The 27,987-nt window shown below is 34.3% G+C and overlaps 2 protein-coding genes across 6 annotated transcripts in view; one reads left to right on the forward strand and one right to left on the reverse strand.

The window, feature by feature from the left end:
• Positions 1-2,117, reverse strand: part of Zcwpw2 (zinc finger CW-type and PWWP domain containing 2) — a 105,982-nt gene extending 103,865 nt beyond the window's left edge. For all 3 annotated transcript variants that reach the window (XM_047530642.1, XM_047530643.1, XM_047530640.1), the window contains exon 1: positions 1,408-2,117. The gene's annotated coding sequence lies outside the window, so the exon portion shown is untranslated. The remainder of the gene's footprint in view (positions 1-1,407) is intronic.
• Azi2 (5-azacytidine induced 2) lies at positions 1,499-27,683 on the forward strand. Of its 3 annotated transcripts, XM_047530638.1 has the most exons (9): positions 1,530-1,646; positions 1,806-2,049; positions 10,345-10,565; positions 11,996-12,121; positions 12,584-12,683; positions 13,749-13,897; positions 17,728-17,786; positions 23,307-23,425; positions 25,635-27,683. In XM_047530638.1, the coding sequence occupies exons 3-9, from the start codon at positions 10,350-10,352 to the stop codon at positions 26,045-26,047; spliced, it is 1,182 nt and encodes a 393-aa protein (XP_047386594.1). In that variant the 5' UTR covers positions 1,530-1,646; positions 1,806-2,049; positions 10,345-10,349; the 3' UTR covers positions 26,048-27,683. The 3 variants fall into 3 exon arrangements, with proteins under 3 accessions (XP_047386595.1, XP_047386593.1, XP_047386594.1); XM_047530639.1 differs by having other exon boundaries at positions 1,499-1,967; XM_047530637.1 differs by having other exon boundaries at positions 1,500-2,049.
• The last annotated feature ends 304 nt before the right edge of the window (positions 27,684-27,987 follow it).

Consider the following 27,987-nt stretch of genomic DNA (forward strand, 5'->3'; position numbering starts at 1 on the left):
GCATTGAAGATTTGGATTATATTTTGTCATAACCTAGCAGCAGCACAATGCCCTTAAATGAAAAACTAACAAGTTTAATTTGCCTAAAATAATAAACTTATGCATTGCGATCGAGAAAATAATTGTTATTAAAGTCCAGTTTTTAAATAGTTACATTCAGGAGGTGTACATATAACAACAAAAATGGACCCTCTCACCAAAATTTAAAATATTGATCTATGCCATTTTTCTTTATTTACCCTGAGAGAAAAAAAAATAATTTTCTTGCTTTTTCAATTCAGATTTTTCCAAATCATGTTTAAAATTAGGAAACATTTCTATATATTCAAATGAAAAGTTAGAGAATCACTTTATTTGATGACTTCGGATGTCTCAACTGCTTTTGATAACATTCATCAACTACTAGTCAAAACAAACTGCTTGATGGTTTGTTTTTAAGTCAAAAAAATCAGAAACGGCATCATGCAAACAATAAAAAACGCCAAGGACCGATTCTAGCTCAAAATATTAAAAATCACTGCGCTCTTCCACCTTCCATTCCAAGAAACTGAGGCGAATGGATCTCCTTACACGGTACATTAATAGAGATTCTAACACAATTTTCTAGACTGTCATGTAACAAAAGTTGTTGCCTTTGTTCGCAACAGCTGGAACTTTTCAATTTAATTTAAAAAAGATTGGCTTAACAACAACGAAAATATCTTCCCAGAAAATTCTGGCGGTGAACCCGTTCTCTGAGCCCACAGTTGGGCTAATTTGTTGCACGATGCAGAAAGACCTTCTACCAGGACACTGCCAAAATGTGAGACTCCCGGTGACAAAATACTACTTGAGAAGGTGGCCGGGGGCGTCCGTGATTGTAATTGGCGATGAACGAAGATACACTGCCTACAAGTCCTGTTCTTTCGTTTGCCTCCTTAACCAGAAATGACCTAGAGCTTTGGGGGTTCGCTATGAGACCCCCCACCCCAGACGATGACTCTACAGTGCAAGACTGTCTTCCACCCAGAAATAACCCAGGGCGTCGACAGCGCTAGGGGAGCGAAGAGGACCTTCGCCCTCCCTAACCCCCAAGTTGAGCGGTACGCTGGCACCCAAGTTCGTTGGTGAATAACTACGCGACCCTGAGCAACTCGCCCATCAGGGGCTTTCAGGGATCGCCCGAGAGTTCGCGACGCGTCCAGAAACCAGGCCGCGGAGGTTAAACGGCTCCCTCCCAACTAACCCAGCGAGCGTCCCAAGTACCCGCGACAACGCCAGCAACCCCCGAGCCGTTATTAGGCTGAGCCGATTCGCAACCCACGCTCGGGAGACCCGGGTGGGCGCTGAAGAGAAAGGATGCGCTAGAGGGCGCCCCCGAAGGCGGCTTTCAGCCCAACCGCCGCCGCGGCGGGGCAACGCTCTTACCCACTTCCACTCCGCCTCCTCGCGTCGCCACGGCCCAGCCCCGTCCCGGAGGCTCACGGGACACGTAGTACGCCGCTCGCCCCGACCCCTCCTCCAGCTCGGCTCGGTGAACGCCCTCCCAGCTCCCGCCGGTCTGACTTCCGGTTTCCTCGCGCCGCCCAAGCGTGGAGCCGGGGAAAGGCGGTAGCCCCTTTTCCGGCTCTGAAGCGCTCTTCCACCCTAGACTCTTCCTAGATAAGGTTTGCCCCGGCGGCGCGTGACGCGGCTACTCGCGCGTGCGAGTCCCAACGACGCCAGCCGGCGCCGGCGGGCCTGGGTCTCGCGCGCGTGTTGCTGGGTAACGGGCCTGCGCCCGCTGCCGCCGGGCCCCTCCTGCTTCAGCTTGCCCCTCCTTCCAGAACCTGCAGGGCCCCTGCCAAAGGGCAGGGCTGCGCCGTGAACTCAAACAAGGAAGAAGAAATGGGAATCCCTCCGCGGCACACCTGGAGCCGCTACCTTCTCTGGAGAAGCAGCGGTGTCTTCGAGGAAACCGGAAGCCCGTGGTGACCCCTGGCGACCCGGTTTGTTTTCAGTCGGTTTCCAAACACTGGGGAATCGAAACTCGGCGGTCCTGGGGGCGGCCCCACGTAGCCAGGGTTCAGGGTGAGTGGATTGATTGGGCTGGGTGGGAGCTAGAATGCGGGCAGTGCTGGAACGAACCTCCGTGCTGCCGCGGGTCTAAGCGACACGTCATTTTTCCCTCCCCCTCTCCCACGCCCCCTCCCTTGGGGAGCGGCCCACCTCAGGCTTTCCTGGCCCCTGTCATCCCCCCCCCCAGCTGTTCCAAGCCCCGCCTTGTCCTTCACTTTACTTTTCACCTATTGTTCATTCGCTTCTGTGCTCTGATTTACTGGGCTCTTTCCAGTTTTATTTCATTCACTGAGATGGCATTTATATCGGAAAGGAAAGAGGGACGTATAACTAGGGCGGCACTACCTGGCAGTCCCAGCAGTGAACATCAGCCCCTTGCACCTTGTGGAGGGCTAGCAAGCAGTAGGTATTCGCCGTTTTTCCGGTATCTAACCTGTCGATTCCAGCCCCGTTTGGGGTTATTTCGGTTGCAAGGTAGGCGAACACCCAATCTCCTGCACACAAGGAGCTCGAATAATCAAAAGTGAGATAAAATAACCAAAAAAAAAAAAAAATTTATAATACAGATCAAACCAAATGGCCTCGGACGTATTGGAAATACCGTAAGGTGTTCAAAGACATTGATGTACCAGGGTTGAAACTGACCTTGCTCCTTAAACATAGAAGACACTTTCTTTTTTATTATTGGAATGTTAAAATGGATTGAACAGTATCTTAAGACATGATTTAAATTCCACTTCTTTTTAAACGCTCTAATTGCCCAGTCTGATGATCGTTCTATATTCGGTAAATTGGGAATGGTAGCTCATTCACAGGATGATTACAGAATTTTAATGCATTATTGTTTGTAAATGTAAGTTGTATGCCAATATAAATTTTAATGTTAAAGAGACAGCATAGTGTAATGGAAAATAGTAGTGGATTAGATCAGAACTCCAGGATCTGAGCACTGAATTTTCCACTGATTCATTTGACAGTTGTAAGAGATCTTCCTTCTCCTTTCTTTAAAATAAGGGTAATGCCTACTTTCTAAGACAACAAAATATAGTTTCTAAGACTTATGTTGGCCATAGAGTCAACTGTCCCTCTTCATGTCTTAATTACTCCTGTGGAGTGAGGAGATTCTAGTTAACTCAGAGGTTTTATGTAGGTTTGATGAATTCTTATGAAGAACAAATGAGATAGTTGCCCTAAAAGATGAAGCTTACTGCCTGGTGTACCATAAACACTTGATTAATTCTAGTGAACAAGCCCATGCCTGTAATCCCAGTGGCTAGAGACTGAGGCCAGAGGATCAGGAGTTCAAAGCCAGCCTCAGCAATTTAGCAAGGACCTAAGTAACTCAGCAAGACCCTGTCTCTAACTAAAATATAAAAAAGGACTGGGGATGTGGCTCACTGGTTAAGTCCCACTGGATTCAATCCCTGATTAAAAAAAAAAAAAAAAAAAAGTTAACAGCACAGAACATTATTATGATTCTTAAGTAAAATAATGTGGTGCCTTTTTTTTTTATAATCTGTGAAGTAGTAGAAGCATGTAACTTTTATGGCACTAATATTTTTATCATTGTTAGGAAATATTTATTAGTAACACCAGTGTCATTTATTAATGTATAATAGGAGCTTAGTTGCTTTATATATTACTTAAAGGAATGAAAAAAAGTAGACTGCTGTTGACAATATGCTATCCCTGAAACAGTCTTAGGACTCCCTGTCCACACAAACTAAATTTCTGGACTACAGCAGTTAGTGAGTCTGTGAAGATCATGAAAATGAAAGTGGAGTTTTTCATATTGTCTCTCTGATACTGATTACATTTTTTGGACACTTATTGAATAATAGATTCAATTTGATTGTTAAGGTACCTAGATTAAGAGATTGTATCTTGAAAAAAGACACTTAATGATCCCTTTTTATAGACTGGGAAACCTTGCCTGCCCCTAATTTTTTCATTACAGATAGACAAAGAGCAGTAAGTGTTAGTCTCTTTGCCTTCATAAGACTTAATCCTTGTTCCATAGTATCTGAACTGTATTAAGTGGGCTCAGGAATATCCTAGTGTCTCAGAGATAGAAAGGTGATGGAAATTCAAACAAGATTAACTTCAGGGAACAGTACAAAAAGAGGAAAGAGCCTACTGTGTAGATATTGATTCAAATCCCAGTTACATACTACTGATGTGATTATAGGCACATTTACCTTGCGTCTGAGCCTCAGTTTCCTCACTGGTGGTGATAATACCTTTGTGACCAAGTTTGGTGTAGACGTGAGGTAATGTTTATATTTGACCTATTACTCAGTTCTGGCACAAATGTGAAATTTCTTCTATCTGTTCAGGTTGCCATTCTGTATTTGGATTAAAAATTTGCCTTCATAGTTTAGTAAGGTGGCCTCTTAGTGAGGTAGTCCAACTGTCATTTATAGATAGGAAAATTTAGATTTGGAGAGGTAAACTAATCTATAGTCCAGGTGGTGAATTTTAGATTAGAATATGGGTTTCTGAGTCCTAGACCAATATTCTTTCTACCAGAGGTCTGACTTGTCCAGATTCTTATTTGAAAAATCAGAATTCATTTTGGGTTGCCATTCAGAATGTTGCATCAAGGGCATAGATTTAGGAGACAGTTTATGTGGGTTCACATCCCAACTTTGCCACTGATTTATTGAGTAACTATAGGTAAGGTGTTTAGTGTTTCTAAAACTTTGTAAAATAGGATAATAGTACCTACCTAAGAAGTAGGAAAATACATATAAAAGCATTAGTACTTGACAAATGATCAGTAAATAGTAGACATAACAATATTGAAAAATGACAGGATAATCCTGTTTATTTTCAGAAAAAAGACCAGTATGGTGTCAGAAGATAGATCTGTTTTCTACTATACCAAACCCCAGTATATGTAACTTAAAAGAAGTGAGACTCCTCTCAGTGTCAATTATAGTGGACACTGAAAATCTTTTAAAACAATACTAACTAATAATGCTACAATGCTATCTAATAATGTTTGAACCTTTTCCCCCATATCTGTCCACTAGCCTCAGATATTACTATTTTCTACCCACCTTATCTGACAAATTGTGCCCTTCTTTCTCCATTATCGTTTCTGAAATTTTGTTCTCATCAATAATTGTCATCTTTCACCTCAATCCCTCCTATTTATCTTTAATACTTAAGTAAACCTTTAAGAAGAAACAAATTGAATTATCAGAAGCATAATACGTTCACATGACTACATATAGATATATTTAACTAAATATACTACACTTAACTCTTCGATGTGATGAGGTGAATGAAATTACTTCCTATACTATTAAAAACAAAATCTTCATGAAAGAATTAGGTGGTGTTTACCAGCTGGTAGCATAGAACTAACCTTACCTACAAATGTTCAAGAATACTAGTTATAATTGGAATTCTATAAATCATATAGTAGCTTGTTAACTTATTGTATCTAGATGAGTGGTTCTTATATTAGTATGGACTTAAAATTGCCTAGGGTGCTTACTGAAATGCAGTTTGATATTTCTACTCAATATTCTAATTTACATAGATCTTTAGTGGAACCAAGTAATCAGTATTGTTGAACAGAACTTCAAATAATTCTAAGGCAATGGTCTCTTCCTTACCTCACTTTCTCCAGTTCTACGCTATGTCATATCCAGCTTCTTGGAATGTTCTTGAACAAATCAAATTTCTTTGTGGTCTCTAGAATAATTTATTATCAATTTTCATGATTGAAAGAAGTCTACATAAACTTGTAGTTGGATGATGTTTTAACATTTGTTAAGTTTTAAGAGTTACTGATTCCTGCTAGACTAATGAAAATATGGTGTAGGTTTTTTTGGTACTGTGTGTTCTCCCCCCGACCTTTTCTTTTCTTTTCTTTTTGGGGGGGCGATACTGATTGGGCATTCTACCAAAGTTATACCCCTAGCTGAGTAATTTCTAATTTTCACTGGCAATATTCTACTTTTGGCTCTCATTTTTAAAATATGATTAATGGAAACAAAGGTTTGCTATTTTAAGAAAACTTAAGTTATGGTAAATAAGGTCAGATTTAGGTAAGTTTTTCAAAATGTTAAAGGTAGCTTGATCTAGTTAAGTGTATAGTAGTTACATTTTTACCACTTATCCAAAAAATCAAATTTCTGGGCCTGCTTATTTGTTTATCTACTAAGAAACATTTCATCACAGCAATAGTATATAAAACTGAGCCTTTGTATTGAGCAAACTGCTATGACTCCCTTTACTTCAGTAGAAAGAAGGTTAAGGAAGAATGAAGGAGGCTTGTATAAATAATAAAGCTGAAGGCTGCAAATAGTCTACTTTTACTTTGCCAGCAGATTTCTTTTCATTGTAAAAATAAATATAATGGGATATTTGCCTCATATTATTTGATTTCTTTTTAAGATCTTATTTTCCTGGGCACTATAGCTTTTAATCTCCAGAGGTCTGATGTGTTTCAGATAATGGGGTACACATTTATATTCTGATGCATTTGATTTTATATTTATTTTGGGATAGAAATTAAAATTGTAATTTTCATTTTACAGTGAATTTAGCAACTGTTTTAAAATTTAATAAAATGGTGTATGTGTGCTAGTGGATTGATCTCTTGTTCATGTGGCTACTTCTCATATAATTTTTAGTGTAGATGAGAAATTTTTATGCTACTTTCCAAATCATGTTTATAGAATCAATATATGGAATGATATAAAACATGAAAATTCTTTATATGCAAAGTTTTCTTATATTTAGAGAGACCATACCGTATGCAATTTTTTGATGATTTATAAATTAAAACGACAACAGATACAGATTAAATCTGACTATTCATTTTATCCTAAAAGTGACAAGCTGTCATTGTATACAATGTAATATTGTTGTGTCAATACACTGGACCCCCCTTCCATCTAAAGTATTTATGAACCTTCTACTGGGTTCCTTGTTTTGTAGTTCTTGATGAAGGTTTGCAAAAGATTCATTGGAGAGGGGAAAATATTAGTAGCTCACATTCTGAAATCCAAGTTCCTCTACTGCATACTAATTGTCTGATTCTGGGTAAGCTTCTTGACCTTTCTAGGTTCCATTTTTCTCATTTGTAGTTCTAATTAGGATGGTCATGAAAATTAAATGGGTCTAATATTTGTAAACAGCCAACACTAGGTAGTTCATTTAGTGAGTTGTATAAATCAGCTTTGTATTACTAAATGAATACATGAGAATGGGCTACTTATTAAGAAGAGGTACTTTATTTTGCTCAGTTTTGGAGGTTCAAGTGCAAGATTGAGAAACTGCCAGGCTTTGGGCATCTGGCAAGGATGGCACATTATGGCAGGGGCACATGTAAGCCAAACTACCCACATCACAAGCCCTGAAACAGGATAAGAGAAGACTGGACCAGACTCTTGGAGTCACCTCTGAAGGCATACCCCCAATGACCTAAAGACCTCCCATAAGGCCCCACCTCTTAAAGGTCCACAGTACTTACCAGTGCTGGACCAGGACTGGACCTTTGAGGGGCACTCATCCAAACCAAAGCAGTTGTGAATGTTTTTCATGAATATATGTAAATATTTTCCATACTTTAAACATGTCCACTTCTATCTTTTTAAAAATTCTGCAGAATAAGGACCAAAATATATGACTGTCTATCATAAAGAATCATCTCAGTTTATCTTCATCGCTTCTTTCTAATCTCATCTGTCGTTCTGCTTTTCAACCTTCTCCATACTTTTTCAGATCTTTGAACTTATTGCTCCTGCTGGAAGAAAGCAGACTGTAATGGTTTAAGTACAATAAAGATAACTACCCAGTCGTTTGATGTTTTATGGTACCTTCTTTGAAGATCACTCCTCCCCATCTGCAGTCCACGTATCATTCTGTAGTGTTTCAAATATATTACCTACCTTTAGGTATAATAATTATTTTTCTGGGCACCTCTCTCCCACACTGAGTTTTCTTGCTTTTTACTTATTTTTTTGGTCATAATTATCATAAAAATGAATACAGATTACACAAATGAACTAGTTAGAGCTTTTGTAAAGCAAAAGTGCAAAATCTCAGATCCTTAAAATGCATAATTTATGGGACATCTTTTTAACTTTGTAGCTCAGTGTATGCTAATTTCTTATTTTCAGCTGTTTTTTGAAAAAGTGTTATTAAATTTGATTAAATTTTCTCTCTCCTAGTGCATCTACAACTTAAGTAGCCATCTACCCTTATTCTACTTTTTCTATTTTTAAGGTAATACATATACATGTATAAGAATCTTATATGCAGATACATATACATATGTGCAGTTTGCATTATTGGAATAACCTATGTTTTCCTTTCAGAAAGGAAAAAATAAGGGAGCAGTGTGATTGGAATAACTTAATCCCTAAATTCAACTATTTTAAGTAATTTGAAATAGTTGAATTTAGGAAAAGTAAACCCATTTACAGGAGGAAATCTTAAACAATTACTAGAAAAGAGTGCAGCTTACAGGAGTTACTTATGAGAATCTGACTTTTGGAATACTGCAAATAGTATAGTCCATACTTGTTCTTGAACTTTATTGATTAACTGGAAAAAATTCCAACTTAATAGGATTCCTCTTTATGTTTAGAAACTTTTAAATTGGAATAGTTGAAGATTGAATGGTAGGTTTTACCTACTCAAAACATGGCATACACATTTATTTAAGCCTACATTTCCTATGATCCTATGAAGACACAAATTGTTTAGATATTCCAAACTTTGATTGCTATCAGTCAGGTTCCAGTTATAAAATTCGAAAAGAAGAAATATAGTGATAGTAGACCAGACTCAGACTCAGAAAACCACAAACAAAACCTTTTGTTAAGTATTAATGTTGTCTGAGATAAAGCAAAACAAACTATAGTCATTATTTGACACAGGGAGGGAGTTCAGAGGAAAGCAGGGATAGAAAATGATGCATTTTGTGGTTAAGTTGACTTTGTTTACATCTCAACTTTCTACTGTTTTACTTAGGAAAAATTACTTAATATCCTTCTTCAATTTTTTCATTTATAATGCTCTTGAGTAATATTAGTAATCAAATTTTATTTCAAGCAAGGAATAGTGAAAAACATTTTTTAGCCATCATTAGCTACTAATCTATATGAAATTTCATTGATATTCTTTATTTAAAATGCTATATTAAAAATTTTTTTAGAGTCTAACATGACCTACAATCCCCTTTATCCTATTTTCCCCATGAGGTCTTAAAAGGCTTCAGCTATAAGTTCTCCTTCCACAGCAATTTTCAGGTACATAACTTTTGCATGGGAAGGTAATATTGAACTTAATAACAAAAACAGATACACAGAGCAAGTATTTTTTTTCAGTAAAGAAGGTAACTGACTTCTTTTAGGTTTTGGAGTCAGTTTGATTTGAATCCTATCTTATTGACTCATACAGTAATCAGTATTGAGTACCTCCTACACACAGATGAATTGGGAACATAGTAATGAAGAAAATAGACATAACCTCTGCCCTCATAGAGTTAAAGTTCTACTAACTTTAACTAGGCAGTAAGGCCTAACTATAAAATATAAGTGATCCTTACCTGACAGAATAATTTGTATGATTAAATGAGATAATATTGAAAGAATATAGCATGTGGTACTAGGACATACTGGGCACTCAAGTGTTCATTTGTCTTCTATTGCAAATATATGACACATATTACTAGTGTGGAAAGAATATAGTAAAGAAGGCATTAAAACTTATATGTCATGAGTTCAAATTTATTGAAAATTTATAATTTCGGAAACTAAAATTTGCTACTGTAGATTTGAAAGTCTGAATGTTGATGAGGAAGAAATATATGGGCATAAAGTGTTTAAAAATTCTGATTCTTTGGTGAAAATGATATTTTGTAGGTTTTTATAGAACTTTCTGCTAATAGATTGTGGTTTTGAATGCTTTATAGCTATACTCCTATCCCAACTCCCTGACAATCCATGCTTTCTTGGAACTGAATCCAGGAATGCTCTACACTGAGATACATCCCCAGTCCCTTTTATTTTTTTATTTTGAGAATTTACCCTGAACTTGTGAATTTAGCCTTGAACTTGTGATCCTCCTGCCTCAGCTCCTGAGTTACTGGGATTGCAAACTTGTGAGCCACTGCACTGGCTTTAGACAGATAGGCTCTTAACAACTGTGCTTCACTGCTTCTAAAAAGAAAAATAGGAGTTTTTAAACATCGACCCTGCATTCACATTATTCTGAATATATCTTTTTTTTCTGCTCATTTATTCAGTGAGATATTTGTATTTGTTTTTTTCTTTTCAATAGCTGTCATGGATGCACTAGTAGAAGATGATATCTGCATCTTGAATCATGAAAAAGCCCAAAGAAGAGATACATTGACTCCTGTCTCAATATATTCAGGAGATGAGTCTGTTGCTTCACATTTTGCCCTTGTCACTGCATATGAAGACATCAAAAAACGACTTAAGGATTCAGAGAAAGAGAACTCTTTCTTAAAGAAAAGAATAAGATTTTTGGAAGAAAAGGTAATTTCTTCTATTTTCATTACATTTTATGATATGGAAAATAATTCAGAATATTTAAAATTTTAAGTATTTTCTGTCCTATATTCCATGGTTTTGCTAAATTTCCAAGGATAACTCACTACAAATTTCAAACTCTGGCATTAAATGTATTCTGTTTTTCATATAATGTGCTTGGCAAATTTTATAGATTAGGATTTAACAGATTGGAAGAGTTATATTCCTAGTATTTTTCTTTCTTCATTTTTCAGATTGCCTTACCTTCATAGCTGTATATATCTTACTCAGAACTTTGAAATCTGTGCAAAAATAAATGACATACCAAAGAAGAAAATTAAGTGTCAAAGGAGAAAGCTCCAGAACGTTGTTTTAATATTTAGTAAGGTTTTCACCAGGACTGAAATCTTCACCTCTACATTCTCATTTATTCTTTCACATATATAATAGAAATAATTACTTTAACTGATAAATTAATGTTGTTTACTTTTTCATTTAGAAAACTTCCATATATTATGGAGCAGGGTAGCTGATTTACTGTGTCACAGACATTATGGTTTCAGTGTTGGAAAATATTCCTCAGTCATCCATTTATTTTTGAGTTTTAAAGTTTGACTTCTCAGTTGTATTTCTTTAACTCAGATTTGTATTTTATCTTATAAATAGCAGCTTCCATAAAGGGTGAAGAAAATGGGTTCTCAGCAGCCAAAGAAATGAATTATCCTATATTAAAAAAACTCGGACAATGAAGCTGGTAGAGTTCACTTCATGTAGAGGAAAGTAAAGCGAGGGGAGTCAGTTATAAAAATAATGATAATTTCATTACATTTATAGTAATTAAGTAAATTAGTAATACACTAGGATAAAGTGAGAAAAGGAAACTTTTGGGAGCTTATAGCTGTATTCATTTAAAATTCAGTAGAAAAATGGGATTTGGTATATAGTTATGTTTGGAATTAATTGTGTACTTTGTGAACAGTAAGCCTATTAATTCCAATTGTGGAATAATATAAGATTTAGTGAATTAACACATTTCTTTCTCTTTTTTTTCTTTTTTTTCACATTTATTTCTTAAAATGTCAAATATGACTTCATTCACTATTTTTTTCAGATAGTGGAAATTAGGTACTACAGACTAAGCACTTCAACAGAATGGTGTACTCTGTTGTAGTGTGATGGTTTAATATATTACAAAACAGATACTATAGAGCATACAGTGCTGGTTAAGTAAAAGCATAGAACACTTTTAAAAGTATTCTATACTGTTTTGCTTTCTTAATCAGTAAAGATTAATTATTTGGAAGAACAATATTCAGTTATAGGCTGGGCTCTATCCCTGCATTAAAGTGGTATGGAGCCATCAGAAAACTGACGGACCTTTTTCTTTTCCTATAGAATATTCTCTTAAACTTCATTTTCTGATTTTATACCATTAGCTTGTAGGAGCTCGATTAGATGAAGAAACAAGTTCTGTGGGACGAGAACAAGTAAATAAGGCCTACCATGCATATCGAGAGGTTTGCATTGATAGAGATAATTTGAAGAGCAAATTGGACAAGATGGTAAGTTGTTTTGAAAGAATTTACCTGTATGTTGCAGAAGTTTTCTCCAAAAGGTTTAAAATTTAAAATGAGGTTGAATATTTTCATTTTTAATTTAAAATTAAAAACATACTTATTTAAGACAAAATGGAAATTTTTAATAATTATATTTGTAACTTATATACAAGAATAAGTACTTGATATGTGATGATACATAGGACTTAAATAAATACATATAATGCCACTAACTTATTTTGAAAAATCATGACATGGGAGTCATTATATTTAAAAAAAAAAAAAAAAAGCCAGTGAATAATAATGTCATATATTAGATACAGTAGATTAGCAAGAAACTGAGTTCATTTTCCCATCTTGCCTTTAAAGGCTAGAATGAGTTTTTTCAACATCTACCTGAAAATTAGCATATAATACCAACCTATAGATTTTATTGAATGTAATTTGGCATTTTCCCTACTTAACTAGAATAAAGACAACTCTGAATCTTTGAAAGTATTGAATGAGCAGCTACAATCTAAAGAAGTAGAACTCCTCCAGCTAAGAACAGAGGTGGAAACTCAGCAGGGTATGCCAATTACTTGTTATAAATATTCTAACAATCATTTTTCCATATGTGTGTTAATATTATCATTTTACTTTTAGGCTTATGTTTTTCTGTTCTGCTTTTACACAATATCAACTCCTTTTCATGTTTAATTTTTAAAATCGTACATTTTTAGAGAAAAATTTGTTAGTTCTTATCTAGCATTAGTTTATGATAGAGTAGGAAAGGAGTTAAAAACCCCATCCTCATCAAAACTTCAAGGTCCTGGCTTATCTATCTTATAGAACTTTTTGCCCACAATTAGACATGCATTCATGGATTAGTTTCAGGTTTTGTTTTGTTTTGTTTTGTTTTATTCCTGAAGGTTTTTTAAAGCTACAAATTAGATGTTGGGGTGGGAAGTTAGATCTGGGAGTTGTGGATAATAGTCTGTTCCTATGAACATTCTCATGAGATAAAGTTAATAGGAGTAGGCTTTTGAGAGATCTTTGAATAGAAAATGAATGTGAGATCTCTTACGGTAATTGGTTGTTTTTTTTTTTTTTTTTTTTTTTTTTTTTTTTTTTTTTTTGGTAGATGGAAAGACTAAAAGTACTAAGTCAAAGATAAAGCAGTTCTATAGTATAATGTTTCTGAACAAAATTATTTTGACACCATGTTCTGGACCTGTTGGTCAAACTTTATTCTTTCTGAAGGGACTAGATGGAGTGATTAGCTGAGCCTCAATTTATTATTTTTGTCATTATTTTAAGTTTGGCTTATGCAAAACATATTACTGATATTGTCTACATTTTAGCATTTGCTTGATGTGTGTGACATCTTAAAATTCCATACTGACAAATTTATACTTTTAACTTAATGAAATCAGAGATGGAGTGGTTCATACATTCTAAAGCAAGATTGTTAGAGTTCTTATTTTCATTAGCATAGATCTTTTAAAGTAATTACCGTTTCTTTTAAAACAAAACCGTGGTTGTACCTGTTTTGTATTTTATGTTATCTACATTTTATCAGCATAACATTTTTAGAATTGCAATCAATGTAAAAGGCAAGGGATAACAATTTTTATGTCCATCCTTTTTGTAGTGATGAGGAATTTAAATCCACCTTCATCAAACTGGGAGGTGGAAAAGTTGAGCTGTGACCTGAAGATCCATGGTTTGGAACAAGAGTTGGAACTAATGAGAAAAGAATGTAATGATCTTAAAATTGAACTGGAAAAAGCCAAACAAATGGTACTACAAAATTATTAATTGGGAAATTAAATATTCTTTGTGCATCATATGTAGGATTTCTTACTAAGTGTTAAACTATAGATTTATTATGAATTATAATTACTAGTGAACTCATTCCCTTGGGAAGTTCATGTTATCTTCTTTAATCATTTCTGCTAATATCTAATACATTATATACTTTTTAGCCAGACCCCAGAATTATTTAATGTATATTTTAAAAAGATTTATATTTGAAAAGGCTTATCAGGTTATTTATTGTAACTGTTCTTTCAAACTCCCTTTCCTTCAGTTTCTTTGGGATTTTTTTCTATAAAGTTTAAAGAGAATTAAGATTTTAGGTTTCCCATTTTATTAAACTTAATAATTTGAATTAAACATTGCAAAAGACAAGTTAATTTTTGGAATTCTTTAAAAACTTACCACCAACAAAGAAAACTATAGTCTGCTTCTTTCCAGAAGAATAATACTTTAGGGGCAACTTTTAACTATTAGCAAATAGCTGAGAATTCAAGCATTGGGAAAGAACCAAACCTGCCAAGCTGTAATAGTGTAGTTAGCCTTATTCATCCAGTAAAACATAATCTGATGCTCTAGGTCCTTCCCAGGAGTGTGTTTACTAATAATATACATTAAGCTCTAATAAGCATGGCCATATGTTTTCAGGTATCATGGCAGATAGTGCTCAGAATGAAAGAAAGTGATAAAGAAGCAGGGGAGCATGAGAGCACTATACTACCACATGCAAAATGTGAAATAGTTATTGAAAGAAATTGAAAAACTTAGTAGCCTGAAACAAATAGTCATTTCATGCATTCATGTATTTCAAACTAGGTGTAATCAGTTAAATAATCCTCAGCTCAACCATTTTGACCACCAAAGCTTTCTAATACTATTGAGGAACTATCTGCCGTTCCATATTCCTCTGGGATCCTGTTATCTAAAAGAGGAACTACCTCCTGTACTTCTGATTGCCAGCCAGGATTCTGCCCCTGAATCCCAAGTGTTCATAGATAGAGCTAATACTTCTCTCTTCTATAATGTAGTCTTTATCAGAGGTGGCCACCAGATAAGAATGAGCCAATATAAGAATAATACAATATTCTGTCTCAGTTATAACCAGAAGAATTCCTCTGAACTGAGCAACTAGAACTTCCTTTGGTGCCCCTAGCTGTAGTAAAGGGGAAACACTATAAAAATTAGTTAACTCCTGTTAGAGCCAACAAAAAGCCAATGGTTTTTTTTTTTCCTACTTGTCATTGGAAGTTGATTTTCCCAACTTTGAACCTGTGGCTGGCCACACACTACTGTTTCTTCAAAAGCTTCCAGTATCCTTTCCATAAGCCTCATTACCATAGCCACTGAGAGGCTTCTTTTTAAAAGATGTGCTTGCAAAAAAAGATTTGAATTATTTGATTTGTTTTGGTCAGCTTTTTTGCTATTGTGACCAAAAATACCTAACAAGAACAATTAGAGGAGGAAAAGTTTATACTGGGCCTTACAATCAGAGGTCTTAGTCCATAGGTGGCCAAGGGGGCTCAAGCTGAGGCATATAATCATGGCAGGTTGTGGTGGGGAAAATTAGGTAGGACATGGCCACCAAGAAGCAGAAAGAAAGAGTTCTCATCACTGGGACAAAATATAAAACCCAGAGAGAGGCACAGCCCCAATGACCCATCTCCTGCAACATCACCCTGCCTGCTTTCAGTTACCAGTTAATCCCTAGCTGGGAATTAGTTCACTGATAGGGTTAAAGGTGTCATAACCCAATCATTTCACCTCTGCACCTTCCTACATTGTCTCACATGTGAGCTTTTTGGGGAACACCACATCTAAACCATAACAGTAACTTTTATACATGGTGAATATTTTATTGTAGCGTAGGAAGCGTTGTCACAAAATCTTAGAAGTCTGGCTCATAATTGTGCTGCTTATCACTGTAAAATTAGGAAATTCATTTAACTTGTTAGGGAATTATTTTCTTTAGATGTTAAGTACCTATTTTTTTCATGAGAGTTAAATTATTGTATGTAAAGCAGTTAGCATAGTACCTAGAACTTAGTGTATTGAGTAAGTAAATCTTTTCCAAAAGACTTAATTAGGGAAATCCAGAGAGGCTCCTAGTCTCTATGTTTGAGGGGCTAGAGGATAGTTTTGGTTACTATTAATTACTCTTTTCCACTAGATGGTGCTAGGGAGTGAATTTGCTTTTAGCTTAGATCTATTATAAGCACCCCAATCACAGAAAAACAGACATTTATTGTGGAAGAAACTTTAAATGAAAAAAGTTTTTTTTTTTTTTTTTTTTTTTTTTTTTTAATGATGAAATTAGAGACAAGAAACTTTCAAAACTTGAAGGTGAGATAAGGGAGGGGGAAAAAGATTTAAAACATGACCCCCATTCTCAAGCATTTAAGCGGTAGCAGCTGTGAAGTAAAAATGTTCATAACTATCATAAAGAAATGAATTGAGGAAGAATGAAAATAACAATATCAAAGGTTCCAAATTAAAATCTCGATGTTGTAAAATCTTGATGCCCTTTTAAATTTTATTTCAGAGGCGTTACTGATTAGAATCCTGTTGAATGTGGAATCTTAAAACAATCCAAGAAAGAGATTTATATTCACGCTAATAAACTTGCTTATACTTATAGCCCAATATGCAAATATTAAAATGGTACTTTCTTTTAAATGTACTCTATAATACCTTCTGGAATGTGTAATAGCATCCTACTTGGAAATATTAGGGTTTTAGGGGTTTTTTTGGTACCAGGGATTGCAGCCAGGGGGGGCACTGAACTGTTAAGCCACATCCCCAGTCCTTTTTTACCACAGGGTTTCTGAAGATGGCTTTGAACTCACCATCCTCCTGCCTCAGCCTCCCAAGTTGCTGGGATTACAGGCATGTGCCACCACACCCAGCTAGGGTTTTCATTTTTATTTTAAAGTATTTTGTTAGTGAATTCTATTAGTATTTGGTGTTAGTGAGGTCATGGTGTCAGAGGTAGTTCCACTTTTAGATTTTCTTTATCCCCCAATATTCCAGCATTTACATTTAGACCACTTGATCCTATAAAGAAATACAAACTCTGGAGCTGAAGAAGTATAAGAAACTTTGGTAAAAATGGAATTTTTATAGATGTCTAAGGTCCCTAAAAGTAGCCCATATAGAGGTTCAGATTGTGAAATTGTGAATTAAAGGTTCTGAGAAGTGCTATAGTATACAAACTTCATATAATTTGAATATTATTTCCCAAGAATTTGTAGCCATGGGTCCCCTGAAACTCCTATATTGCATGAATTAGAATACAAACCCATTACTGCCTGCAAAGCATTGCAGACTATTAACTGGCTGTAAATAGTCTTTGCATATTAGAGCAATTCTTTTGTTAGACAGTAGCTGGAAAAATATTTTGTACATTTTTTATAATACAAAAAAGATGAAATACTCAAAAAATTTTAAGTTTCTCATAATGTTTATTCACATGTACCTTGAATAAACAGCAGTGTGATAAAGTGTTGTACTATTTTGAATATAGACTACAGAAGATTGGTATGTTCAGATACGTTTGTAGGACTCCAAGTTCTTTGACATGAGAGAAATTTTATTTTCTAACAAAAATTCAGATATTCTATAAATAATTGAAAGTGACTTAGAAATATTTGTGATAGCTTGGTGGTATTTTTTTAAAATTGGATATGAAATTTAGTTTTATGCTATTCAGTTATAGGTGTATTGTGTAAAATTTGAAACTTCTCTGGTAATACCGAGCTGAGAATAAACAAAGTAATAATTATAACTTTTCAACTTTTATTTTTTTAAATAAATGACAGGATCCACCTCAGGAAGACAGTACGAAGAGCAGAGATCTCCAAAGACTAAGCATTTCAAGGTATGAAAATTCTTCAGTATTAGAATACTACATGTTTTTCCTCTGTAGGTCACTCTGTGTAGGTACCTGGATTTCTGTTTCGATTCAATCTTAAAAACAAAGCAAACAGATATTATTTTGATGCTGAATTTAACCTCTGATCACAATGTACTTATAAAACCATTTTAACTGTCACTTAACAGCAGCCTTGAATTTAAGTAGTAGAAAGGTGCACATTGTGATGTCTTAGACAAAACTTCTGAACAATAAATAATATTTCAGATATGATTTTAAGGAACTAGCCATGTGGAAGTATTCTATAATAAACCCTGATTTTGTACATGAGAAATTACACATTTCTGTTTACAGTAATAGCCCTTTATCTGAAGGGCCAGCTTAGAAAACCTAAGTCTTTGGAATAGCATGAATGTTAAGAGAACTAGTCCTCCTTAGGTTAAGAACAGAAGAAGCTACCAGAGTTCATGCACTCCAGCAAATACTTTTTTTCTCAAATACTTACCATTTTTTCTTAAGTACCTTCTTTTTTTAAAATATTTTTTGTTTCTGTTGTGTTAGGATGCCATTTCTACATGAGTATCTTCCTTCCATTGAAGAACACTGATTTGACCTCAGTGTTCAGTCATTTGGATTTTAGAGTTTAGTGACCTAAATAAAATGTGAATAGTTTCAGACCTATTCCTATTAAAAATTTGCTTGAGAAAAATGATCAACTGAGGAAAACAGAGGAATCAGGAGAAGGCCCACCTTTTGTGTTAAATTGAGAGCAATAAATATTTAAGTTTTGTGAACTGACCATGCAATCTGTTAGAACTATTCAGTGCTGCTGTTGGAACAGCATTTTGATTGTGTCTTCAAATTTTATTTTTGCAGCAAGGAAGTTTTCCTTTTTTTTTTTTAAATAATGTGTCTAGTACTGTGTTCATTTAAACTTTTCCTTAGAGGTTCATCTTATTTCTTTTCTCCAATCAACTTGTGTGTCCCCTCATTAATTTTGTTGTACTTATCACTTTTATAAAGCCACTTTAAATCATTTCTTAAAAGAAGCAGGGAACAAATAAATACATTGAATCAGAGTAGCTTAAATAAATGGGGTTATATAAAAACAGTATATTAGGAATACATGGTATAGGATAGGACTTCTTCCATTTGGGAATTACATAATTGTATCATATCCACTAAGAATAACTTAAAAACTTACTCCCTTCAAAAAATACCTGATTGAAGGCATCAGACAACTAAAAAGAAAGTGAAGAACCTCTGACAGAATTTGCAGAAGGTTGAAGGCCCAAGGAAGTGAGTAGTTTTTGAGGCTATGGAGGTAGCTATAATGACAGCATCAAAGTATAGTCTTCAGGTTCCCTAAAGCCCAGTTTCAATTCAGAGGATCAGCTGAGAGAAACAGTTTTTAGAAAGAATTGCCTTACATTCAGTCTAAAAGTTGCTTTGTGTTAAAACCGTACCGAGGGTATGGTATGTTAAAGAACTGTGCAATTAGAGTAAATGCTCATGGCTCCCCCGAGTGCTTAAGTATACTATTCTGTTTTTTTTTTTTTTTCCTCCCCCAAATTGGTTTGCATTTATCTTAGTAGGCACTGTGAAATACGAAACTGGTTAGGTTTCACCCTTCTGATTGGCAACTAAAGAACCTAACCAAAGTTGTGGCCTAACTTTGGTAAACTTGAGTTAATCATGTATTCTCATGTTAGCCTCATTCCCACATGAATTTTGTCTTATTTGTTCTTCATATCATCATTTATACCTATTTCTAGTATGTAATTCTCTGTTTTATTTATCTTTGTAATTACTTACTTTATCCTCTTTTAAGTGAAACAATGCAGATGGTAAGTTTACTAATTTGAGAAAAAGTACATGGGAATATTTCCATAAAACTATTAACTAAAGGCTTAGATTTTTTTTTCCAGTATTAGGAAAATTCTTTTTGGAATTTTTTTTTTTTTTTTTAATTCCTCTGTATTTCCAGGCAAAGGAGAGTACTGTATTATTTCCTTAAGACAGATTGACCCTTTTTATTTCTGGTGGCCTTTTATATGGTACTCGTTGTATTAAAAATTTTTTTTAACAGTAACAGCCTTGTCAGAAATTTAGCCAGTGCCCTGTTTCATTGTCAGCTTTAGGTTGACAGCTTTGGTTTTAAAACCAGATCTAGGTGTGGAGTTACTGTACTTCTTTGCTCATCAGCTATAAACTTATATTGTAGAACTAGCTATGTTTTAGAGGATGTATTAAAATATAAATTGCTGGTTTAGAAAATATGGATTAGTGTTTTTCATCCTCATGTTTCTTTAGTGATTATGAAATTTTGTTAAGCATTTTAAAAATATGGAATAAAACACAACAGAACGTATCAGAGTAATTTAATATACACACACACACACGTCTGTACATACCTGGGCATACATGTATATATAAACACACACAATGGTATCTCTTTTTTTCCTTTGTTTGCAGTGTAAAATGATTTCTGTTCCTTGCAGTCAAAAATGTTTGAAAGACACTTATTTGGGGGAAATCAAAGTTGGCAAAATATGTTTTTTTTTATTCTCTAGCTCTCAGTTAAGAATATACCATACTTTAATTTTAGGAAATTAAGGATATTTTCAAAAACTGAGGAAAAAATATTTATGGTTTAAGTACAAACTTAGTTGATTTTTCTTATATAAGGAGTATTTATTTTTGTATTAGATAATTGAATATATAGTATCAGTTAAGAAAACTGGACTTTTACACAATTTTATTTTATAATCAGGACTGTAACCAGTTCTTGAGATGCAGACAAGTTTCATAACATTTAAAAGTCAGAGGTGTGAAGTTTCATTCTGGGCTGAGAAGACTGTGTTGGCAGTCATCATATTGTAGGTGCTTGGCAAGTGGATGATGAGGATGTGAGAAATGCTGCCCCCAAAATGCAGTGATCAATCATTAGACTAGACAGGTAAAAAGAGCTTTTAAAAGCAACATAGCATACTGAAATACACTATTGAGCCTATTTCCTCATGTACACAATTAAGGTTATACAGTTTGCCAAGTTGGTATGAATTGGTGGGTAAAATGCCTAGCCACATAATAAATGCTCAGTCATCTTATTTTTTGTTTCTTCTGTGGCTTTTTTTTTTCCCCTCAAAACTTGCAATTGAACCCAGGGCCTTGTGTATGCTAGGCAAGCACTCTGCTGCACTAGCTACATCCCCAGCCCCTTTTAGAAGTTTTTATTTTGAAACAGGGTCTTACCAAGTTGCTTGGGCTAATAGCTTTGAACTTGGACTCCTCCTGCTACAACCTCCCAAGTAGCTGGGATTAGAGGTGTGCATCACTATACCCAGCTCAATCTGTTGTTTTTTGGAATTCTCATTTGGGCTGCTTTAGTGTCACATTCCAATATTTAAGCAGTGATATAAGTTCTTTATTTAAAACTGTAAATAGGATTTTACTTGTATATCACTTAAATCAGAAGTAGGGTAATGTGGCATGCAAGCTACTATGAATAATCTCATAGCTACCTAGATAAAGTACCTAATAACTCACCAGGGTTAGTTGGAACTCTGCTAAAAACTTGAGAGATGACAACTTGGCTCTTCTAATCACTTAATTAATGGTTTAAACACTTTGTTCAAGTTCATAGAATTAAAAATAAAATGTTAAGCATTTTGAAGACTATAGCACTTAATATTAAACAGTAGGTGGCACTAACTGCAATTACTTTGTTATCCACAAGAGGGAGAGCTTATATTTAGTAATGGTCTTAATTTTTTTAATTAGTTTTCAGTTCAGGTGACTATGAAAGGCATAAGACAGAATGATGAAATGTGTGTTAACCATGGTGACCCAGTATTCAGCTTAATCTAATTTTTAAGCAGTCTTCATTAAGTTTAAAAATATATATTAGACAGTGTTAACATACATTATTATATATGCCTAGCTACTTTAAAGTGCTTGGTATTTCAATATCCTAACACTATCATGGGTGTTTTCTCCAAGTCAGGTATTCATTTATTGTGTCATACCAATAGTAAACTGTTTTTTAAACTGTATTATTGATGTCTTGACTGTGTGCATGAGTTAGCTTATGCAGTGATTATACTTAGTGCTTTATAATGTGAGTAACTTTTTGGAAAACATACCAAATGCCCAGAATTGGACCAAGGAACCAGCAGTTCTCTTCACCCTAAGACTGTCTCCTGTGTCAAATATTAATTGTAGCAAACATCTCAGACATTTACTGTTGAAGTAGAAGTGGTTAACTAATTTTTGTAAATATTTCATGTCTTTCAAAAATCTGCAAAAAGTCCTGTCATTGTTAGTGTGCTAAAGGTTATCCAATGATGTTCACAACTGATTTTTCTACAAAGCAGTATAAAGTTAGCTGTGTTGCTATTTTGAAAGAATTATAGTCTAAATAGAATATTTTAACAAAAAAAGGTATTTAACCTTACACAATTCAAAATAATTATATCTATTGCCTCTGTAATTAGGATATTAAATTTAGATTTTAAGAGGGTTATCACCTTGAAGTTTTGTAACTGGCTAGACAGAAATTGAAGCAAGAGGTGACATGGTTGTTTAGCTTGATTTCCTTACTACTAAAATTATACTCTATCTCTGAGAAGCAATATGGTTGTTTGGATGCTATGAGATCAGCTATTTTTATATTTAATATTTGGGTAGTCTTGTACAACAAACTGAGGATATGTGCTTAAGATTTCAATCTATTTAGTTTACAATTAAAAATCTAAAGAAAGTCATGAACATTCAAGTAAGAATATTTAATGGGAAATAAAACCTTTAAAAATTAGATATAAAATAATTTATATTTCCTCAGATAATTGAGATAAAATGCTTTTAATTATAAAAATTTTGAAGTTTTTATTTGTTTCATGTAATCCTCCCTCTGTATCTTCTTTTTCCTTATGAGGAAATCATCTGGCTCTTCATGTCTTATGCTGTCATGTCACATTGGTTTAGAACCAACAGTATGAGACAACCCAGTCAGACATAAAGAATGTAATGTGTGAAACCTAAATTTTATTTTAATGTGGACTTGGGTATATATTTAGCAATCGATATATCATTTCAATTTACAATGTCAAAATAATCAAAAGATAAATAGAAACTTTAAATGCATTTATGATTATAATGATTCTTGATCAGATTTACAAATGAAGAGCATATTCTTTACTACTTATAAATTATATTAACATTATTGTACATTGTAGGCTATAATAAAATGTCAGTTCTGAAACCCATAGGAATACACAGTGGTTAGAATGTTTCTTTTTTTAACTTTCTGTTTAATGCAGTACAAGTAATTGCTAGAAATTAGGAGGAGGATGTTATTCTTAGATTTTTTCACTTTATATCTTTCAGTTGTTTAATTTACATCATCACAAAACTAAGAGGAGCAGAAATATAGATCTGCTTGTTTCTATTTTAAAGTTATTCCTTTTTGTCCATAAAAAGGAATGATGAATACTAACTTTAAAAAAAAAAATAACTGTATTTCAGTGATAATATGCAACATGCATACTGGGAACTAAAGAGAGAAATGTCCAATTTACATCTCGTGACTCAAGTACAAGCTGAACTACTACGAAAACTGAAAACCCCAACTGCAATCAAGAAAGGCAAGTCACTGTTTACCATAAACTACTGATTCCAACTAAACTGTTTGAAGAGCAGCTAGCTATCGTATCTTATCAAAATCTCATCAAATGAGTTTGATAAGCCAAAGTATATGTAGTGTGTTCGCAGCCTACCCATTCTCTGCTTTGGCTTCAGTTTCATACTGGTCAACTTCACACATAAAGGTGTTGCTGATGTGTTTTTTTCTTCAGTACTGTATTCTTTTCCCCTTGTGGCTTTTCTCAGCCAAGTGTTGCTTATGTGTATAAGGCTGAGGTGTTAAGTTTGCTCTAGTTGACCTTCTACCGCAACTACTTCATATACTTTTTTTTAAAGCCCAAAAGCAGTTTTTCATTCCAGTGGTACAAAATGTACCAAAGACCTAGCTTTTCAAGTTATTTGTTTTCAAAACAATAACTTTGATTATTTGCATTTTTTATAAACTTAATTTTTCTTTCTAATAAGGATAGCTTATTAGATGGGAGGCTAAGTGCTTCATCCCGTCTCCTTTAACTGCTTGAGGTTTGTGTTAGCTAGTAGTGGCTACTTTTGCCAAAGCTATTTTTAATATCTTGGAGAAAAATCAATGCCTTTGTGCCTAGAATTACATAATAGTTTTATTTCAAAAAAGTAGAGTGCTAAAAATTTGAATATTACTCTTTAAAAGATTGAAATGACTTTTAAAGAATAATCATCACCTAATTTAAAATTGCTATTTGCATTCTTATTCATGAGAGAATTGTGTTTTATAAATAAGTTTTCTCAGTATTTCTCAGTGAAGGAAAATGTTACATATTGGAAAGGAAATTTGAATTCAGAATTCCTTTTAGTTCAAGAGAGCTGGTTACTTAAGAATGAGGCAAAATAATGTGGTGTTCTGTGGTCTCTATATGAAAAACTACAAGTATATAGACAGTTCTGCAGTGAGTTCTCAGTGTGATTCACATGGTAAATACTAACTTTCAAAGAATAATAAAGGAGAAAAGCTTAGAAGTGGCTTACCTGTTGTTCCTTCTTAGCTGGTTGATGATATATCTTTGATACTTGGGACTATAAACTCACCAGCATATTTCCTTTGACAGTGGCAGGCACAGAGTCACCACTCCTCATCATAGAACTCATTGTTTTAAGGAGTAGGCAGAAATAAGACTATAGATCACTGGGTGGTGATGATTGTTCCCCCCACCCCAACCTATATATAATACCTTTGTCCAAAAGCTGAATATTATTCTATTTCTCTCACACTGCCCCCCCCCCCCATTCACCTTTCCAAGAAAAAAGACCATGAGCTTATTTCATAATGTGGTTCAGTTTGTACTAAACTACATGGAGTCAAGCCTTAGTTCCATTTGGCCATCGTGGGATAAGTATACATTTATCTTTCAACACTGGTAAATTGAGTTAGAAGTAGAGGAAAAGCCCATTATTACCAATGTGCTGGCTGTGGCCAAATAGGGCGGCCTTAAGACTTAAGTCATTATTGCATGTTTATGAAACATATTTTTTTCCTTTTTCAAAAAAACTACCTGTATTGTGACCACAGAATTTACAGTTGCTCTTATGTGTACATTAATAAGAAATGGAATTAATTTACAACTTTTATTTAAACTGCTTTATCCATAAAAAGCCTTTGAATCTATATTAAAAAACTTCATTTGTCCTTTAACAATTAAAAATAGTACTATTTCTGAAAAAAAAAAAAATTTACTAGTGGAATACCCATGGATAAACCTTGAATAAGCAAAGGAATATTATATTTAACTAAAACTTAAGAACAACTTTTTCAGTCCCCACTTGTACACAAATGATCTATAAGTCTTCACTAGTCACATAAATGGCCAAGAACAGGATCTTTATTTGTATTTTAACTTTATTAGTTTACAACTTTTTAAAATATGTGATTCTTTATCTGTTGATGGCTCTGGGACACAGGGAGGACATGATTACTGCATCCATTTTGCAGACAAGGAAAGTGACTCCTGAAGCAGTGACTGACCTTCACTCAGTGTCAGTAAATAGTTGATCCAGGATTAGAACTCAGATCACATGTAATTTGTCACCAAGTCACAATGTCTCAGTGATCATTATACTAACTTGGAAATGTAAATTTCATTACCAGTTCCAGGATTTAGCTGATTAATGAAGTATTATATTTTATGATCACAGATGTCATGAAAACTGACATTTATTTAGCCTGTGCTTTCTTTTTAGCCTGCACACCAGTAGGATGCATCGAAGACCTGGGTAAAGATGGCACAAAACTGCACTTCACGAATTTCACTGCAACATACAAGAGACATCCCCCTCTCTCACCAAATGGCAAAGCTCTTTGTCATACTACATCTTCTCCTTTACCAGGAGATATAAAGGTTTTATCAGAGAAAGCAATTCTCCAATCATGGACAGATAATGAGAGATCCATCCATACTGATGGTACAGACTTTCAGGAACACAACTCTTATGGCAGAAATTCTCTGGAAGATAATTCCTGGGTATTCCCAAGCCCTCCTAAATCAAGTGAGACACCATTTGGAGAAACTAAGAGTAAAACTTTGCCTTTACCAAACCTGCCACCATTGCATTACTTGGATCATCATAATCAAAACTGCCTTTATAAGAATTAATTCTGAAGAGATTCATGATTTTATCATGAGGACACTGTATCTCTCAGTGGTTCTCCCAGGAAGTTACTTAACAAACTGAAAGTGGGCTTTGATTAAAATTTTGCAGTTTCAGTATATACATTGAAATATGCTGTACGATATTATGTAGTTGATTTTCCAGTAACAAAGACAGTACCCTCCAGCTCCATATTCTAAGAATCAGAAATATGCTACTGTACTAATTTATAAACTTAAGATGTTTCAAAAAGACAATTCTACCTTTGATAGCAATTGTAAAATTTTGCCTCAGATAAGAAGGGACCTGGATATTTTTAGACATGGTTTTACAAAGTATGTGAAAGGCCTAAATAGCTATTCATAAAAATAAAAGCCTTGAATACAGGAAAAAAAAAAACCATGTTCATCGGTTCAGATTTGCATAAAGGAGCAAATGGCAATGTGAATAAGTTATATTTCTATTGACTTTGTGATGCATAGAAATATGAAATATCATAATGGAATAAAAATGTCTAGGTTATATCTCTGGTATTGTGTTTCAGAGGTTAAGATTTAAATAATCAAACTTTTAAAATTGCAATTTGAATTCTAAGACCATTGAAGCCAACTCTGTCCCAGTACAAGTCCTAAAAAGATGAAATGCTTAAAACTACATGGTATGTGAATAAATTATTATAACCTTGAGCATCATTCAATTAGAATAGAAAGAGCATCTTAAAAGTTTTCAGTCTAATCCACCCCTCCAGTGGTCCATAATGAAAATTTAAATGTGTATAACTGTATAGTCATTTTCTTCAAAGGGAATATAGCTGCTTGTTGTACAGAGCAGTTTACAAATTGTTAAAACTTTGTTTTGAAATGCAGTATTTGAGAAAGTGTTTTTTTAATGAGAAAATTTCACTCTAGAACTAAATTTTGTGCCGCATTGAAACAATCATGAAATATCCCCAAACTCATTCTAACAGGTCAGTAAATCAGTCAGAAAATAACAAAGGTGGCTTCACAGGGAAATTGATCTAATTTCTTTCAAGGTAGAGATATTAATAATATTAGTAATAATATATTACTTGGTTCATACACCTTTTGCCTAGGATACAGTGTTTCATGTAGGGAGGATTTTATCTTTTTGATAGTTCATATATCTTAAATTCAGAAGAATATCACAGATCTTTTCCATATTATTGAATAGCATACATACATAGACAATGTTCACCATTCGTCAGATTTTTGCCTTTCTATTATCTTACTCACTTATTCAAGCTTGTCTGTGATTAATGGAATTGAAGTCAGATGCTGGAATTTATTCTGACCAACGAACACAGCTGACTCAAGGGAGTACAGTCTTCTGCCAAGTAATAGAACAAAATCCAATATGCATAAAACAAATATAAGACTCCAGGCTTTAGCTGAAAGAAGCAACTACCTGTGTAATAACAAAGCGGCATAAACTATTTCTCATGTGGCTGCATAGGCTGTATATTATCTCTAATCTCTAATGTGGCTTACTGGTTTGCTGTTTTTAAAACCAAGATAGGAAATTTCCCTTCATAAAGAAAGTCTTACGAGATAATGGCTTGATTGATGTTTTGAACAATGCCAAGAAATTGCTTAATTAAAATTATTTTTGTTTGAAATGGAAGTGGATGTGAAATAATGTCCTTGCTTATTTACCCCAAGGTCTGGTACTAATTGTTAGTTGTTAATTTGATTCCTATAACAGACATATGTCTTGTTAAATAGACTGGAGAAAATTCCCTCCAAAGAAGATTGGTGATAGCAATCAAACAGGTATGCTTGAAATTCAGTGACTGATGTTCTTAACAATTAAAGTGCTAAATATGCATAAGACTTTAGTAAGAAAATATTAATCAAAAATATTTTACCCGCACAGATTTTTAAATATATCATCTGTTCTCATTGATTCAAAAATGATAAAATTAGCC

Source organism: Sciurus carolinensis, chromosome 17 (assembly GCF_902686445.1).
Source record: "Sciurus carolinensis chromosome 17, mSciCar1.2, whole genome shotgun sequence".
NCBI classification, from domain to species: Eukaryota; Metazoa; Chordata; class Mammalia; order Rodentia; family Sciuridae; genus Sciurus; species Sciurus carolinensis.